Below are 17,489 nucleotides of genomic sequence, written 5' to 3'. Positions count from 1 at the left end.
GCCCGAGGCCGCCGCCCGCCGGGTCGCCGCCCGCCTGCGCCGCCTGGGCGATGAGCTGGAGCAGCGGCGCAAGGCGCGGGGCCGCGGGCCCTCGGCCGCCCGCCGCCTGGCCGCCGTGGCGGGGCTGCTCTGCGCGCTCACGCCCGCGGCCGCGCTGGCCTGGCTGATCCGCAGGAGGAGCCTCTAGGGAGAGCGGCGCCGCACGGAGCGGGGAGCAGGCGGGACGCGCAACAGGTGGGTAGGGGATGGCGTGGGACGGGGATGGCATGGGGACGGGGCGAGGCTCCGCGCGGGGCAGGGGCTTGGTCCGGCCGGGGGGATCCGGCCCCGGGGCTCGGCTTGGCGGAGCGCGCTGTCCGCGGTACCCGCCGGGCTGCGGCCGGTGATGCGGGAGTGCAGGGAGACATAGGCGGTACGGGCGCTGCCGACTCGCACCGACCCCGACCCCTCTACTTCTTCTCCCTGTCCCTGGGCTGCCGGTACCGGCGCTGCCAGGTGGCACTGACCCCGGCCCCTTTCCCTCTCCCTTTACATCTCCTTCTCCCTCTCCCTGGGCTGCCGGTACCGGCGCTGCCAGGTCGCACTGACCCCGACCCCTTTCCCTCTCTCTCTCGCTTTCCCTCTCCCTCCCTCTCCCTGGGCTGCCGATACCGGCGCTGCCAGCGCAGTGACCGCGACCCCTCTCCATCTCCCTGTCCCTCATCATCTCCCTCTCCCTGGGCTGCCGGTACCGGTGTTGCTAGGTCGCACTGACCTCTCTCCCCTCTCCTCTCTCCCTTTCCTCCTTCCCTCTCTCCTCTCCATCTCCTTTTGCCTCTCCCTCTTCCCCTTTCCCAGGACACCCCAAACGCCCCCTTTCCCTGTCTCCAAACTTTCACGGTTTCCCCCCGGTGCCTCCCCTCTGCCCGGGCCGTCCTTGCCCCCGTGGGGCAGTTCCAGCTCCCTGCCGGCAGCTCAGGGGGGTCGGAGCAGGTCCCGCATCGCCCCGACTGCCGGCCCCGGGAGCTCAGGGTGCCCTGCACACCCGTTCCTGCCGAGCCTCCAGCCCTCTCTTGTCTGTAGAGGGGCTTTCCCTGTGTCCTACCATTCCCTGGTGGGCTCTAGACCCACGGGTGCTGTGGGGCACCCATTGCTAAGGTGGCTGGGTGGTGGGATATCCCCACGGGACCATCCAGCGGGGCAGCCCAGGATATTGGCTGGCTGTGCCTGGCTCTGTGTGTTGGATAATGCCTTACTGAGCATACATGGGGGTCACCTCAGGGATTTTGGATGCTCTGAAATCCTCTGGGTTGTGGATTTGCCCCCACAGACCTTAGGAGCAAGGGCTCTTGTCTTGGCTGCTTTAAATTGCATCATAAACATCCCCGATGTCTGTCTGTGTTCAGGGAAGACTTAAAGTGCATGTGTAACTTTCAGCATGCACTCATATCCCACCAGCTTGGATAGGGGGGTGTGGAGGGAATGTAGGGATAGCAGAGAGTTTAAAAATAAGGTTTTCCAGCAGGTCTGTGTTTGCAGTGTGTGTGTGTGTGTGTGTGTGTGTGTGTGTGTGTGTGTGTGCACTGGTTTGGGGGGGGGATCATTGTTGTCATCCCTCTGAGCCACAGCTGCTGTGTCCGTCAGGAGGAGGTTCCACTGGTCACCTTTGGAAAGCTTTTTATGAAACAAAACCAGAACAAAACTGGGGGGGGGGGGGGTTGATGAATCAAAACCTCAGTTTCTATAAAATCAGGCTGTGGATGGTGCCTGCAGAGCTGTGCCCAGCAAAGCCCTCAGGGGTGGTGTCGGTGGTGTGGGGCTGTGCTCAGGAGCAGAGCGAACACACCTCTCCCTTCCCATCAGTTTGTGGCACATTTGGTTGTAGTGTTTGGAAACAAACCCACCCATCTGGCTTGCTGGCCTCTCCGACCTTGAAAAAAAGTTGGAATCCAAGGGGGAAGTGCAGTGATCTCCCTTACTTAGTGTCTCAAGTGCTCTTTTCCTTCTCACAAGCTGGGGAATTTCCTCCCTGCCCAGTCTGGGACTTAATCCCAGGAGGAGGTGGCAGGTGAGAAGGGCTGGCAGAAGGATCCTGTGGATCCATGCACACACTCAACCCAGACTCCCTGACAATCCCAGGAGGCCGAAGCTGTTTGGATTCCTGATGTTTTGTGAAGGTTTCCATAGCCCTGTTGAGCAGTGTTCTTTTCCCCGATCTCTTCTGCTGTTGACTCTGAAGCCCTCACCTCCATTTCTGCACTCCAGCCCCACCAATAACCAGTTGCTTATAAATGGCTTTGATGAGGACACTGTGGAAAAGCCAAGGCATTATCCCAGTGCCTCCGAGGCTCCTCCGGCACGCGCCGTCCTGGTCCTGCCTCGCAGCTTCAAAGGCTGCTGCACACGGGACCTGCTGAGCTGCCTCCAAATGCTCGGGGGCTGCGTGGCCACAAATACAAATGTGAGTCTGAAAAGAAGATCCCGGTGTGTGATGGGAAGCAGTTCCAGGAATAAAGATGTGAGGATTAACAGGCTCCTGACAGTCTCCTGGTTGCCCCTGTGTGCAGCCTGTCTGCTGTCACACTTCTGTAAGGCACGAGTGACCAAGCTGCAGGTGAAAATACAGTGCAACCCCAGAATGATTAACTGCATCATCTACACCTCAGTTTCTGGGGTTATTTTTGCCATTAGGAATCTTTTCATGCTGTAATTTGCTCCCACCAGTGGAGGTTTCTGACTGTCTCAGAGCCTGAGTGATAGTGCAGAGAGCTGTTAGGCTTAGAGATGAGGTAAGACAACAGTCTTTCATCCACTGTGCAGAGTATTTCTGAACAAAATATGTATTTTTCTGCCACCCTCAGAGAACTCTGCAGTGACAATAACATTGTTCTGCAACAAGCTAGGAAGTCCAAGCTCTGAGCATGGGATTTCTTGGAATGGCTGGTAAGAAGAGAGTAACTCATACAGTTAATGAGGATGCTGCAGAGTCAGCATTTGTCTAGTGATCTGGTGGTTGCAGAAGGAATAGAGAAGTCAAAGGCCATTGTCAGCTGGGTTTACTACCAGAGTTCCCCTCCTGCTTTTCCAAGCAGTAGTAGGATTTGTGTTGGCTGCTGTGAGCGTACGAACTGTTTCTGAGGCAGGAGGTGGGTGGTTGTTCCCTCAGGTTGGTGTGGCTTTCCACAACAGCACAGCTCAGGGAATAATCCTGTGCTCCAGGGCACCTCTCCTGCTCTCACAGCCCCTGGGGGATGCCAGGGAGAGCAGGATTAGGGCCATTGCACGTGACCAACTTGCATCTGTGGACCGAGCCTGGGGTTTGGGGCTGAATCCTTCACAACTGGCAGTTTTAGAATATATAATCTGACATCACCTTGAATCTCCAACCAGGACATGAAGTGCAGTTGTCAGGTGCCAGTTTGGCACACGGGGACACTTGTATTTCGCTCTGTTAGTTCAGGAGTGGCAGTGTATTAAAATCCAACCCTACTGGTCCCTGCCAGCTCCACCAGCCTGGTTCCGTGCCCACCGTGTTGCCAGGAGTTCCCCCCACTGTTTGCTGCGGGGTTCATGCAGAGCCACTCTGCCCAAAGTCTCAGTGCAGTTAATTATCTGTGTTAAAGCCGGGCTGGGAAGATTTCTGGAGGTGTCACGCTGAGCTGTGCAGGGGCACAGAGCAAACCGAGGACCAGAGGCAGTGCAGTTCTGCGGGAGGACAAACATCCAGCTTGTGTTTCTCTGACACAAAGAGTGAGGCACTGCTGTTTATCCTCCTGGATAACTGAGGAAGAAGGAGCTCTTCCCAGTGGCAAGCGTCCTGCTCCAAGGTGCCAACAGCCCCTGCCACCCTCACTCCAACTTCACGGGTAAATTGCTCAAGGAAAACCTTCTCACGACAAACAGGCAGCAGAGTTTTCACAGACAAACAGCAGCCCAGAAACGGCTCATTCCACAGGTGGACTTCCTTTGTGGAAAGATTGGAGCCTCCATGTATCTCTTTACTGCCTGGGTTCCCTGCTCTTCCTGTGCAAAGATCTCCCGAGCAGTTCTCCTCTTCCTCCCTCTCTTGAACCCCCTCCTAATTGTTTTTTGGTGTTCCAAGTGCCCGTTCCGTCTCCCGCGGAGCTGCTAATGAAGTGTGAGTGTTCACGGAGAGCGGCTGCTTGGGAATTTGCCGGGGCTCCTGCCCAGCCCTTGTTTTCTCATTAACCTGCTGCTGGGTGAGCAGAGGGAGCGAGGGCGCCTCGTCCCGTCCCTGCCTTCCAGCTCGCCCGCAGCAACGCGAGCCCTCCAATCTATTTTTCCCTTTAAACGTATCAATAACTGTTATTTTGTTTATTAGGGGTGGGACGCGTGCCAAGTGAGCGGCCCGTGTAATCCATTTAAATCGAGCGGTTCGCAGTAGCCGGGAGCACAAGTCCTTTTTCCAAGCTGCTGCAGGGGCTGTGAGCTCAGACTCTCCTACGGCTTAAGCGCGGCTTTGCCTCCTCTCCCTGAATAAAGATTAGTCAAAGAAGTGCTGAGATGGGACCCCCCACCTGAGTCGTTTCATGCCCGTCCCACTCCGCATCCCCCGAGAAGAGCAGCCTGACTTTTCTTTTTGTGAACAGCAGTTTAGCGAGTTGTGGGATGGAACAGTGGGATTTAAGGCTGGAGAATTCCGAGTAATTGAGTAATTGTCTGTTAAAGCAGCGGGATGTGGCGGGTTTGCCTGAGGTGCTTTTGATTTGTCCTCTCACAACCTTATTGCTTCATAGGTGCAATGGCTGAGAGCAACTTTCTGAGAGGTCTCCCTAAATGTCCAGACAGAAGGAAATACTTCACCAAAGGGAATGTTGGTTCCCATGAAAAAATTTCGAAGGAATTGATTTTTTTCTTATCACTTCAATCTGTGTTTTCAACAGACAGTGCAGTTTTCACATAGGAACTCAGCTATAATTCCTGTTATTTTATAAGTAAATGAAAAGTGTTGATATTTGTGGACAGGCCCCCTCCCCAAAGTTTCAACATTTTAAAGAATGACACATAAAGTAATCAATTTTTCAGCAGTTCTACAGAAGGGACGTGCTGGCTGCCTTTCCAGCTTACTATCCACCCTGGAATTACAAATGGGATGTAGTTTGGCTTTCCCCAGCCTGTTTCAGACCCAAAGCACCGAGTTTTGCTCTGTCTGCTGAGTGCCTATTGTGGGAAATTTGGAGTAACTCCACTGAAGTCAATTGGGTTGCCCTGGATTTACGGTGCTGTAAATGAGATCAGAATTTGGCTCCAAGTATATTCCATTAATGAGTCAGATACTGGCAGTGCAGCCAATATGCACCCAGAAATGGCTTTAACACAGCCCAGGATATTCAAAATTGGTTTATTGAGAGATGGGCTGAAGGCCAGGATTCTGGGGTCCTCTTTTATTCTTTCCATGAAAATTCACCTTCGTGCAAAGGCCGGCACGGGGCTGATGCAAAACTTAAAGAGCCATTTAAGCTCTTAGAAAGGGGCTGGTGAGGTGCATAAACATTGTGCTGAGCTCTCTGCCTGCCCCGGGGCAGATTTATCGCCGGGAGTTCAAGATGTTCTCGGATTTATCAACTTTTACAGGTTTTTATGGATTTTTCTATGCGTTAAGTGACACGGGGAGGCAGTTGGTGAAATACGGTGACACCACGGATGATCTGTTGCCGGCCACGGGTGGCACAGCAGGACAAGGGTTCATGGATGGCAATTGGAAGTGCTGCTACAGGAGAAATAATAAATCAGGGTTAGATGGTTTTGCTTCAGAGGAAATCCTTCAATCAACTCCTGAACTCTTTATTGCAGTGGGACTGGAGTAAATCCCTCCCCTCAGGGGGCAGGAACGGCAGCGGGGGCTCCTCCTCCCAGCTCGGGTCGTGCCCTGCTCTCCCACCCCGAGGAGGGGGAATTTTGGCATCTTGTGTGCAGAGTGCAGGTGCCCAAATCCCCTCCCGGAGGTGTTTGGCAGGCCTGGAGACATCCGTGGTGCTGAGTGTGTGTCCGGAGCGTGTGGCTGTGCCAGTGGAGGTGAGATCCCCGCAGCAGGAAGGGCTGTGTCCCGGGAATGCAGGCAGGGACACATTTCAGCCTCTGGGCTGGTTCTGACAGCTCTTTACCAGCTCTCAGTGCCCAGCTGGATGGGTTTGTGTAGCCGGGGTTAGCGTGGTTGTGCTTTCTCACACTGCAAACACCTCTCCTTTGCTTTTTACCTTCTGCCAAAAAAAGCCAAGCAGCCCCGCACAAACACCCTCAGGATACTTCCAGTATTCTGGAGATGTGGGAACCTGTGAGCATGGAGGTACAGCAGCCCTGGGACTGTGCCTGACTGGTATATCCTTGATAACAGTGAGCCACTGGAATTGTGCTCCATGTCTGGATGATTCACTCCAGCGTGAGTCCTTTGAGCTGTTCCCACTGGGGCTGCAGATCCCTTGAAACCAGAAAGCAAGGCTGGAAGCTGAGGGAGGGAGAGCTTGGGATTGCCCCATCCTGTGTGCACAGCTGGCAGTAAGTGGGGTAAAGCAGGCAGGGTTCAATCTTCCGTGGCAGAACCAGAGACATTCCAGGTTGCTGGAACGGGCACTGGACAGGCTCCCCAGGGAATGGTCACGGCCCCGGGGCTGACAGAGCTCAAGGAGGGTTTGGATAGGGTGGGATTGTTGGGGTGTCCGTGCAGGGACAGCAGTTGGACTGGATCACCCTTGGGGGTCCCTTCCAGCTCAGGATATTTTGGATTCTGCTCAGAGTCCGTGGCAGCAGCAGAATTTGCCTCCTTTGCTGGAGGCTCAGCTCAGCCCAGTCGCTGTATCCCGGTGACCTTCACACTGGCATGACCAGGGAGGGAAGTGATTCCATAGTTAAGGCCACTCAGGATCTGCCCCAGAGCTGTTTGCCAGCCCTAATTACACTCTGATTTCAGAGCTGCTGCGGTTGCAGGGGCACTGACTGCCCCTCCTCTCTCCCAGCCGGGTGAAGTCACCTCATCCCGGGGAGGTTTCTCTCAGATCGCTCATTGTCACAGTCTGTGAACGATGGGACCTTCCCCAGCCAGGGCTGGGACCAGCAACAGCCAGGGATAAATGCTGGGAAATGGGGATTTCAGAGCAGATGCCCCTTGGGCTGCTCTCCTGCTAATTTGCACTTAGATGGGTGCCTTTCTCTGAGCACTTTATTAATTAAGGCTCCCAGCCCACCTATGAGGCAAATAAGTTATTAGTGCCCTCATTTTGCAGCAGAACTGAAGCAGTGGTTTGCCCCAGGCCACAAATCTAATCAGTGGCAGATCCAGGAATGAGTGAGTTCTCCCAGTCTCCTGTGATACTCCAAGCACCCCCTTTCCTACCTGTGACAAAACTAATGGCTTCCCTAGGAGTTAACATCTGTGTTAACGGGATGGAAACGAGGATGGAGCACCCAGAAGAAGGAGCCTCGTGAAGTGAGAGCTGCAGAAACTCTGCACAGGGCTGAGGGTGCTGAGCCACAAACCTTCCTCCCCATAAACTCCTGTCTGCAACTTCAGGGGAGGGTTCAAGCATAAATTAAAAAGAAGCTTTTGTTGTACTCAGTGCATCGACATAATTAACACCCAATTCTTTTTTGCTTTCCCAGGCTGGAGCAAACCCTGTGCCCTTGGAGAAAATTGTTTCCCCTTTTCCTCCAGGGAAAATCCAGAGCCCGAGCAGCAGCTGTGAAAGGGGTGGAGAGATAAAGAAGTGGGGAGATGCTGGAAGTGCTTTGGGCGACGCGAAAAGAAGGATTTTGCACGGCAAGGAGCTGTTTCAAGGGCTCAGCAGCAAACCAGAGACACAAAAAAAAATGCTTATATATAGAAGAATGTAAACCCTCCTGTAAGCAGAGTTGCCCGTGCATGCCTCGTGAGAACGTAAGCGACATTCCCTGTAGTGGTGCGATCCCGGGATGGGGGATCTCCCCGCTGGAACACCGCCCCTCCCCTCTGCTCACGGCAGGAGGAGCAGTAACCTGTCCATGCCGAGCTAACGATCCCTTGGAATGCCGAGCTGGCGGCGGGGAGCGCTCCCGCAGCGGGTGGTGTGTGTAAATATTGACGCTCTGGCACCAGGTGGGATCGGCTTTTTTTCCTCTGACTTTAGTTTCTCTGGTGCTACATTTTAAATATTTGGCTGGGGCTAAACTGCCTCTCTCTCTATGTGGTGCTACGGTTTCCCCCAAGAGGATGTTCAGAAGCGTGGGACGAGGAAAGCTCTATTTTGGTTATTAATATTTATACACAAGATAGCAAAAAAAAAAAAGGAAATAATAAGACTTGTTGAGAAGGTGCTATTTTTTTCTTTCTTTCAATTTCTGCAGAAACTTAAACCAGATAATCTACCCCCAGAACTTTATAAAACTCCTTTTTTTTTTCCTTTGGAGCAGTTGTTTTTTCTTCTGACAGTTTGCAGCATTCACTGAGGTGGAAAGGACACCCCAGCTCTTTCCACATCAAGGTCTGCTGGTGCAGCACTTCCTGCAGCTCCAGAGCTGGGAATTCTCCTGGATGGTGGTTTAAGCAGTCCCAGATCCTGTGACCCAGGGGAGAGAACTCTAATCACTAGAGCAGGGGATAACAGGAGAACTTGGCCTTAGAAATCAAAGGGCTTTTTTTCAGTCTGGTACTGAGCACTTTTTTCACTGCAGCCAAAACTACCTGTCAGATTTTGGGTCCCTTCCAGATCCTACTCACAGGAATGACTGGGCACAGTTTTTTTAGGAACATTTTTTCCAAGCTTCTGATATTTCCACCAGAAAATTCACCCTCCCGTGGCAGGGGGGGACATTTTCAAAGAATGTTAGAACCCGATTTCCAAAGGAAATTTGGCTCCTTGTCCTTTAAAAACACTTCCCACCCCTCTGCCAGCCCAGGAAGAAGCTGAGTGTTCATCCAGCATTTTCACTGCTGCAGGAGAAAGGTTTCCAAGGAACCTGAAAGCCGAATTCTCCCCTTATCAAAGATTCCCTGCTGAGTTTGAGCCCAATACTGATCAATCAATATATTGATCAGTCAGTTCGTGGGTGTTATTGATCCCCAGGAGCTGTGCTGGAAGGGCAGGTGGTTCCCAGTGAGGAGCTTTGGGTGCTGGGATCTGGAGCTCCATGGTTGTCTGTCCGTGGCCTTTGGGTGGTCTCAGGACCCCAGGAAACATTTTCCTGCCTTTTTTGGCCTGATGCTCAGTAATCCTCAGCATCCTGAACCCCCTCCTGGCTCAGGCTCCTGTTGAAATAAGTACAAATTCTTCTGGCAAGAGGAGGAGCCTCAGGTGATTCCAGCAGTGATTCCAGCAATGCTGCCAGTGCTGGTCTGGGCAGGGTCTTAAAAACAGGAATTTCTGCAAGTGACAGAGGTGGAACTGTGTGTGTGGAATCCCACAGTGCCATCAGAGCAGGAATCACTGATGGGGGAAGGCTGGATGTGGCACCTGCAGGTCTGTCCTCCTTCCCCAGCCCGGGGGTGTCCCGAGGCATTCCTGGGACAGCTCCCTCGAGGGGGATTCCTCACCTCTATCAGCTCTGAATGTAACTAACTCCTCCCTGGAATATGCATTATCCCATTTTCCCTGTGCAGTGCCCCTGGTTCTCCTGCCCCTGCAGCCTCCAGGCTGCTCCTGGGTTCCTTCCCGCAGAGGCAATTCCCCTGGAACAGCTCAGCCATGGAAAAGGGGAGGAAGTTCTGTCCTTGCCATCCAGGCCCCACCTCGGGAGAGCCCCTGAAGTCAGGGATGAGCCTCAGGGCAGAGATTGGCTGTTCTCCCTCTGTCACAACCCTCTGTCAGATTCCCAGACCTCAGAGCTCCCAGGGGATTGGTCTCCTGGCTGCTTCCAAACACTCAGCAAAAAAGTTGAAGTGGTGCTGCTGTGGAACAACCAAACCTGGGGTGGTTCCCAGGTGGAATCCAGAGCAGCTCCAGTGCCCCAAATCCTGATTTGCTTCACTTTTGTAGTTCCAAACTGGATGTTTAGCATGAACTGAGGGTTAATTTTGGAGTTTTATAGCCAGAATTCCCTGTACAGAACTGGAATTCCTTACTAGAGGGCACGGATTTGTCGAAGCCTTACATTTTCTGGTGTAATTGCTATTGTTGAATTGCCGCCGTTTTTTGACGAGGGGTGTTTTTATCGTTTTTAGAAGATCTGCTCTCCCCCTGGGTGATGTTTGTACTGTCAAGGGAAGCATGCTGTGAACTCCCTGCGAATTCCCTGTGAATTCCCCGTGAATTCCCTGCCCTGCCACAGCCGGGCAGCGTCTGTACCCTCCTCGTGGGCAGGAAACCAGCACAGTTCCTCTCTCCCCCCGTTTGTTTTCTCACAGCCCCGGGTTTCGATCAGCTGGGAAGACCAGGGAGCGCTTTCCAAAGGGAAAACAAAAGGCTGCGGCTCGGGTTTCAGCGGGAGCGGAGCGGGCTGAGATCATTGTCTGCGCTCCCGCCGCCCGCGCGGCTGCGGGGAAAGCCTGGATGAATTTTTAAAGCAGCTCTCGGCCAAGGCAGCTCCCAGCACAGGCTGGAATTCTGTATTCCAAGGGGGAAAAGCAGCCCAGCGTGGGCTGCTGGTCACCTCCTGTCGTGCTGCTCAGATTTGGGTCAGTCCCGGGCTGCCCCGCTGACACCCAGCCTGGGGTTTAGCACATCCATCCCACAGCCCACCCTCTTCTCCCAGGATTATTTTCAGTGGTAAAAACATCAGGAATGGGACCAGGCCTCCTGTCAGACACCTCTGTGTGCCCAGGAGAGGCGTCCCCAACACAAACACGCAGCAAATCACCCAAAATCGGGGATTTGTGAGTGATGGGGGAGGACAAACCCATCCCACTCCTGCTGCAGAGCACCGGGCAGGGATCGCCCTCATCCAGCCCAGCCCGACACTGAAGAATTCCCTGAAATCTCCAACACTTCTTGAATCAGTTCCATCCGAGTTGTGAGTTTGTTTTGTCTCTGTGTCACACTAAAATCATGTTTCTGTATCACAGTAAAATTATAGGGCTCTTAAACCCCCGGCAGAGGCAGAGGCTGTTCCTGCTGATCAACCCCAGTGCAGACAGAACTGTTTAAACTGCTGCAGTCTCTGTGTCCACAGAGCCTGGAATGAGGCAATTCCCTGCTGGAAAACTGCACTGCCACGTGCAAACTGGCCCACAGTGAGGACACAAAGGTACATCCACCTTAATATTGAGTTTTCCTAGGAATAGTTTTAAAACATCTGTCCAGGATCTTAACAGGAGCCCGACATGTGAATAACAAACTGCCTGTGGGTCCACATTAAATCCTGGACACACATTTTCTGTCCAGGTCCAAACCTTTGGCTGTTTCCCACCCCCCAGCAGGTGAACAGCATCTGCACAACATTCCTTGGAGCCACTTTGCTCCCAGAAAATGGGATTTGCAGTCCAGGCCTCAGACTCAGCCCTGTTCCTGTGTCCCTCTGGGCTGGGGGTGAGCTGGACTTGCCCATCCCACCCCAGGAGGGGACACTGGCCATGCCAGCTCAAAATCCAGGAGACTGGGGCAGTGTGAGTGACATGGGAATTGGGCTTCCTGAGGAAGTGGAGGGGAGGGATCCTCATGTGCTGCTCCTGCCTTGGGCTTCTTGCCCTCTCCCAGCTGGAATGTGTGACCCCTCACATTCCAAAGGCCACCTTTGTTCCCAGACAGACCCCTGTTCCCAGCACAGGACAATCCCAGCGGCTTGGGTCACACTCCACCTGCAGCACAAGGATCTCTCACATCCCAGCACTTCCAAGGACAGCTCTGCCCTCCCCAGGAGTGGGAAAAGCTGCTGTTCCAGGATGGCCAGTGCCCACCTCCAGGGACAAAATCAAACTACAAACCACAAAACAAGTGGATCTTTTTTTTCCCTGATGATATTTATTTGAACACAGGAGGGAATTCTGATGTGACTGATCCAACCTCACTGGGCAGGAAAACCCGAGGGCTCGAGTTCCCTGAGGGGTTTTATATTTACACAAAGGGACTTTGGAGCTTGATAAATATTCACTGCAAGCTTCTGGGTGTTAAATGGCCTTTATTAATGACATCCATTATTGGTTACACCCTTGATTAGTTACACCCTGGGTTAGTTACACCATCACTTCCAAGTGGCTCCTCAGCAGAGCAAACCCAGCTCAGGGGGGTTTAATTCCATGGGTATTTTCAGCATCACCTTTCCAGTCAATTCAAACACCAGCTCACCACAAAACCCTTCCCATCATCAATCCTTAGGACACTGCAGAACTTCCCAGTCTCTCCCAGGTCCATTGCTAAGGGAATGACAGGGATGACAGGGAATGCACAATTCCCTACCCTGGGTGTAACTCCAGCAGAGTCACTGTGCAGGTTTCCACCTCCCCAAGGCAGGAGCAGAGCCCCTGGAGGCTCCTGGTCCTGCTTGGAAGGGGCTTCTCTCTTTTGTAAAAGGAATTTCGTATGCTGAGACTCTTTGTACATATTTATAAGGACTTTATTAAAAAAAAGAGAGAAAAATAACTGTTCAATGGCAAAAAAAAAGGCTCCGGGTTTTTATTTCCTCTCTCTGAGTGATTTCCTCCCACAGCCCTCCCTGTTTTCCCCTGGAAATCAGCAGATTCCCATCACTGGAGCTGAAGTTTCCCCCTGGATGTTTTCTGGTGTCATGTTCTAGGAGAGGGTAGAACTGTCCTCCCCTCTCAAAAAGACTGTAAGAATTCAAACAATATTCCCAAATTTTCCCTAAACACTGACTAACTCTGGAACAGTTTGTCCCACACTTCCTGCAGTGCTGGGCTCCCACTGACCTTCTACACTTGCCCAAACACATTTTCCAGGAGCATTTAGGGAAAAAAAAGAAACAGAAGTGGCTTTTCAAACACTTAGAAAGCAGAAGCACCAACCTTTTGGTTCCCTGAAAACTGGCACTGAGGCCTTTCAGGAGCTGCCTGCCCACGGAATCCCTCATTTGCCCTCTTCCCAGTGGATACACCAGGCTATCCCACCTTTCTGTGCCCACTGCCAGCCTTGCTTCCTGCCTTCCCCCATCCCAGAGGGGCCATTCCCATTGCAGAGAGCAACCAGATTCCTTGGGCTAATTCCCTGCTTTCACAGGATCCTTTTAACGGGAGTCAAATCACTTTGTCTTGGAAAGCAAAGCTTTCCCTCCTCTGCTTCCCTACACCTCTCAAGCCAGATTTGGACTCTTCCCTGCTCAGGCTCTGCCTCCCACCACCATCCCTCCTCCAGCCACATCCCAAAGAAATGAGGAGCTTTAATCCTGTTGCCCCCAGCTCCTGTTGGCTGGAATTCTCCCCCTGGGGATTCCAGTGAGCGCAGACCCAGCTCATCTCCCCCAGGGGATGGGCTCAGGTGGGACTGTCACCTCAGCTGGGACCATCACCTCCGGCCATTCCCATGGCAATGAGCTGGGAAAACCCCACAGTTCCTAAGGAGGCACTTCCTGGCTGTGCAGCAGGAGCAGAGGTGCTTTGGGGACAGGGAAAGCTCCAGAACAAACAGCAGCTCCCTGCTGCTGCAGCACCTCAGCCACGGGAAGGGTTTAATTCCCTGCCAACACAGGGATCCCTCCAGGAGCTCCAGTTCTCCTGGTTTGGGACCCGGGCAGGTCATGGATACGAGTGGGGCTGGCCTGGAGTGGCTGCACCAAGGAGCAGGAGCAGAAACCCCTCAGTTTGTGGGATGCTCTTGGTTTGGAGCTGGATTTTTCACCCACACAAATCCAACTCGGCTCCCGTGATTCTGTCACTTCAATCTCCCTCTGCCTCCCGCTGCTCTCCTCATACACTGGGAAATCACAAAGCCTCACCATGAAAATTAAAATGGGAAAACATTCCCAACAAAAATAAATGTAATTCCCAGCTTGGTCTTGGTCTTTCCCGACTTTTTAATGATTTTATTACACTTGCAGCCACAGTTGTGCCATCGGTGGGACCAACTGCACACACGTGGCTGCTGGGAAATGCCATTTCTCCAGCCCCAGGTGACCTTTTGGGCACGAGGTTCTGAAGCCCTGCTTGGGAAGAGTTCCCAGAGGTTCTGTAACAGCCACTGTGTCATCCTATAAAGCTGTGGATCCAGGGAATGTGGGGCCATATAACGTGAGACACCTCAGCAGAGGCCCGAGCCAGGCACAGCTTTGCTGCAGCACATCAGGTCATACCCATGAAATCCACGCTTCCCTTGCCTTGTCCACGTGGGATTTGTCCACACTAAAAGGACAGGGAAGCAGGAAACATCCCAGGCAGTTCATAACCACGTTAGCTCAAGGAAAATCCTCGGCTGTAGCTCAGCCAAGGCACAAACCACCTCTCCTTGCCTTTGAGGACGGAGTTCCCGGCCGGTGACGACTGTTCCGTTGGCTCCTGGAGGGACAGAGCTGGGAGGAAGACTGACAACAAACACACAGGGGGGGGCATGGGGTGATTTTGCAGGTTTTCCTCTGCCCTGCATGAGGTGCCCTGTGTCAGTAGACCTGGAAGTGGGCAGAGGTGGTGCCATCCTTCCAGCAGCGCAGGGTCTCCACGGTGACCGAGCGGCACAGGGGACACGTCTTCTCCCTGTCGAACCACAGGCACAGGCACTCCTCGCAGAACACGTGCTGGGGGGACAAGGGGCAGGGTCACCAGGCAGCAGGGCCCTCCCTGTACCCCCCCCGGGAGCAGGGAGGGATCCACAACAGCGATACTTGCGTGGAAAAAAAAATCCCAGCATCACCAGCACGTCAGTGTGTTTGCCAAAGCCAATGATTTATTAGTTCTTAATATGGCACTAGAGAGAAACATTAAAAAGGCCTAATGGAGCAGGGAGAGGGTTTCTCTGCCATGTTTCCATCCTGAGTTATTTAAGTCTTCACTTGTACCCCCTTTTCCCTCCCCTGCTCCTTGCATTTGCTTTATTCTGCTCCCAGTGCCCAGTGTCCCCTGTCCATAAATGCCAGTTTTCACCCCTTCTCTCCTCTCATTTCTGCACTGGCCCCTCCCTGGGTTCTCCCTCCATCCTGCCTTGGGCACCAGGATCAGGAGGGGTGGATCCCAGCTCACACCACCCAGTCCCAGACTGGAAGAGCAGGAATAGGGCAGGGAGGGAGTATGAGGAGAAGCTGAGACCTCAGCTCATGTGGAGTCAGCAGAAGTGTCACTCCCCAAACCTCAGCTCTGACACAAAGGCAGCTCCTCTGGGGCTCCCAGCTCAGGAACATCTGCACAGATGTTCACAGCAATGCTGAGAGGCGCCTTTGATGCACAGGAGACCCACTTGCTTTAATTTGATAACCCTGTTGTCTAATGGGATAAAAGCTCTCCAAAAGCTCTCCATGAAGCTCTCCAAAAACAGGCTCCTGAGCTTTATTTTGATACCACAAGAGAGCTCATATCCCACCAGCTCCCTTCCCTGTGCCTGGGGTTTTCCTGCTCACACCCCCACAGCAGCCAGGCCCCCTCCAGGATGCAGAATTCCAACCCCAGCAGGCAAAGCCTGAAGAGAAAACCTTGGGGCAGCACCTCCAGCCTTGCCACGAGCTCCTCTGGTCCATTAACAGCCCCTGTGGCAGTGTGGAGTGTTCCAAGGGCTTCTCCCAGCCCAGGCCAGGGCTGCAGCATCCCTCAACTGCCAGCCCTGCCCTACAAGGCCATTTCCCCCCAAAAGTGATGTTCAACCCCCAAAGGGTGGCTCAGCTGCCAAGAACCACCGGTGACCCAGGCCAGGGCAATAAACACCCACCAGGACCCAGCAAATGGTTCCAGAGGCCCCCAGGCCGACTGTGCCTCTCCCCCCAGCTGCAGGATACCCAAAGGAATGCCAGCAGGAAAGCCTGGGCTCTTACCTGGCACAGGAGGATCAAAGGCTCCCTGAACTCTGCCTGGCAGATGGCACAGATGTCTCCTGCCTCGCTGCACTGCTGGCTGGTGGCACGGACCCCGTAGGTCTGCGGGGGGACAGGGAGGGAAAAATCCCAATGACCGAGAGTTTGGAGGCTCAGTGAGTGTGAAAACACAGCTGTTCACAGCCCACACGGCCCGGGAAGGGTTTGGAGGCTCAGTGAGTGTGAAAACACAGCTGTTCACAGCCCACACGGCCCGGGAAGGACTCTGGGGTTGTGTCCCTGCGTGGGGAAGGGAGCTGTGGGCAGCAGCACAGGGATGGTGCAGCTCTGTGCTCTCTGCTGGGTTGGCCCCTCGAGCTGATTCCACCCTTTGGTGCCTCCACTTGTGCAGCAACAATAATGACACTTAATGAGCTCAGCAGCACCTGCAGAGGTGTTTGGATAGTGGGAGGGATTATTACTGGCAAGTTAGACAATAGGAGAGAGAAAAGCAGCAGCAGCAGCACCCAGGGGCTGCCCACTTTTCTTTTGGGATTATGTGGGGGGTAAATGTTTCCCACATTTTAACAGGATTGGGGGAAACAGAAACATGCTGAGGAACAAATGAGCAGCCCAAGCCCACAGAACAGGCCAGGTGAGCTCTAACAAACTGCAGTGGTGGTGTGACCCTTCTGAAAATACAAGTCCCAGCATGTCAGGGCAGCAGATCCAAACACCAGTGCCTGGGATAATTCCTGATCTCTGGGAGTGTCACTGCACAAAAGGCACCACAGGGTTCTGGTTAAAGCCCTTCTCCCACTCTGCACTGCAAGGTTGTGTCAGATCCTTGCAGGTTTGGCCTCAGTGGATTAATCCATATTACACAGAGCTTCCAGTCAAAGCAGGAACAGCCTCTCCCCAGAGCTGGGACAGGGCAGGGGTCAGGAAAGGTTCCCAACATCCCTGACAGGAGGGAACAGCTTGTCCAGCCATGGCAGAGCACGTGTGATTGTATTCTGTGAGCAATTCTCAGCTCCATCATCCCACAGGAACGAGGCTTCACCTCTGAAATGGCTCTTTGATGTGTCATTCCTTACCTGGGGGGTGCAGAGGACCTTCAGTGCCTTCCTGACACTTCCCACACGGCCACAGATGTCAAAGGACTGCAATAAAAATGTCCCATTTCAGGTAATTTTCACAAACTCTGTGTGTGTGTGTGTGTGTGTGTGTGTTTACAGTCCAGAACCTCAGGAAATATTGTCTCCAAAAGGATACTCAGAGGGGAAAAAAAGTCACAATGGTGCCAAAAACGATTTCATGGTGATCATGAAACGTGTAATAAATGTGAACTGACAGTGGGGAAGAGCAGCCAAAAAACCTCTGGTAACACAGACTGCAGAGGAGGGGCTGCAGAGGACGAGGAGAGGGGCAGAGGTTGGGGGGGACAATTGTCTGGAAGGGATAAAATGGACCCATTCCCACCCTGGGATGAGAGGGAAGGGAAGGGGAGGAGAAAGGAGAGGGAAGGGAGAAGGAGAAGGGGAGGATGGAGAGAGAGAGGGAAGGGGAATGAAGGTTTGGGAAGGGAAGGTTTGGGAAGGGAAGGTTTGGGAAGGTTTGGGAAGGTTTGGGAAGGTTTGGGAAGGGAAGGGAAGATTTGGGAAGGGAAGGTTTGGGAAGGGAAGGGAAGGTTTGGGAAGGGA

The 17,489-nt window shown here is 53.4% G+C and overlaps 1 protein-coding gene and 1 long non-coding RNA gene across 4 annotated transcripts in view; one reads left to right on the top strand and one right to left on the bottom strand.

Moving 5' to 3' along the window:
• LOC113974004 overlaps nt 1–7,795 on the top strand; it is a 15,364-nt gene extending 7,569 nt beyond the window's left edge. Inside the window, exon 2 of the long non-coding RNA XR_003536414.1 lies at nt 7,597–7,795. This is a non-coding gene — a long non-coding RNA (uncharacterized LOC113974004). The remainder of the gene's footprint in view (nt 1–7,596) is intronic.
• Nucleotides 7,796–11,853: 4,058 nt separating this feature from the next.
• RNFT2 (ring finger protein, transmembrane 2) overlaps nt 11,854–17,489 on the bottom strand; it is a 29,548-nt gene continuing 23,912 nt past the window's right edge. For all 3 annotated transcript variants that reach the window (XM_027696732.1, XM_027696733.1, XM_027696734.1), the window contains exons 7-10: nt 16,884–16,949; nt 15,808–15,909; nt 14,458–14,583; nt 11,854–14,347 (exon numbers count right to left, since the gene is read on the bottom strand). In XM_027696732.1, coding sequence (XP_027552533.1) covers nt 14,243–14,347; nt 14,458–14,583; nt 15,808–15,909; nt 16,884–16,949 — 399 coding nt within the window. In that variant the 3' untranslated portion in view covers nt 11,854–14,242. The remainder of the gene's footprint in view (nt 14,348–14,457; nt 14,584–15,807; nt 15,910–16,883; nt 16,950–17,489) is intronic.

Source organism: Neopelma chrysocephalum, unplaced genomic scaffold (assembly GCF_003984885.1).
Source record: "Neopelma chrysocephalum unplaced genomic scaffold, ASM398488v2 Primary Assembly neopelma1_116, whole genome shotgun sequence".
Lineage (NCBI taxonomy): Eukaryota > Metazoa > Chordata > Aves > Passeriformes > Pipridae > Neopelma > Neopelma chrysocephalum.
Note: the sequence above shows the minus strand (reverse complement) of the source record. Positions and strands in the feature narration are given on the sequence as shown.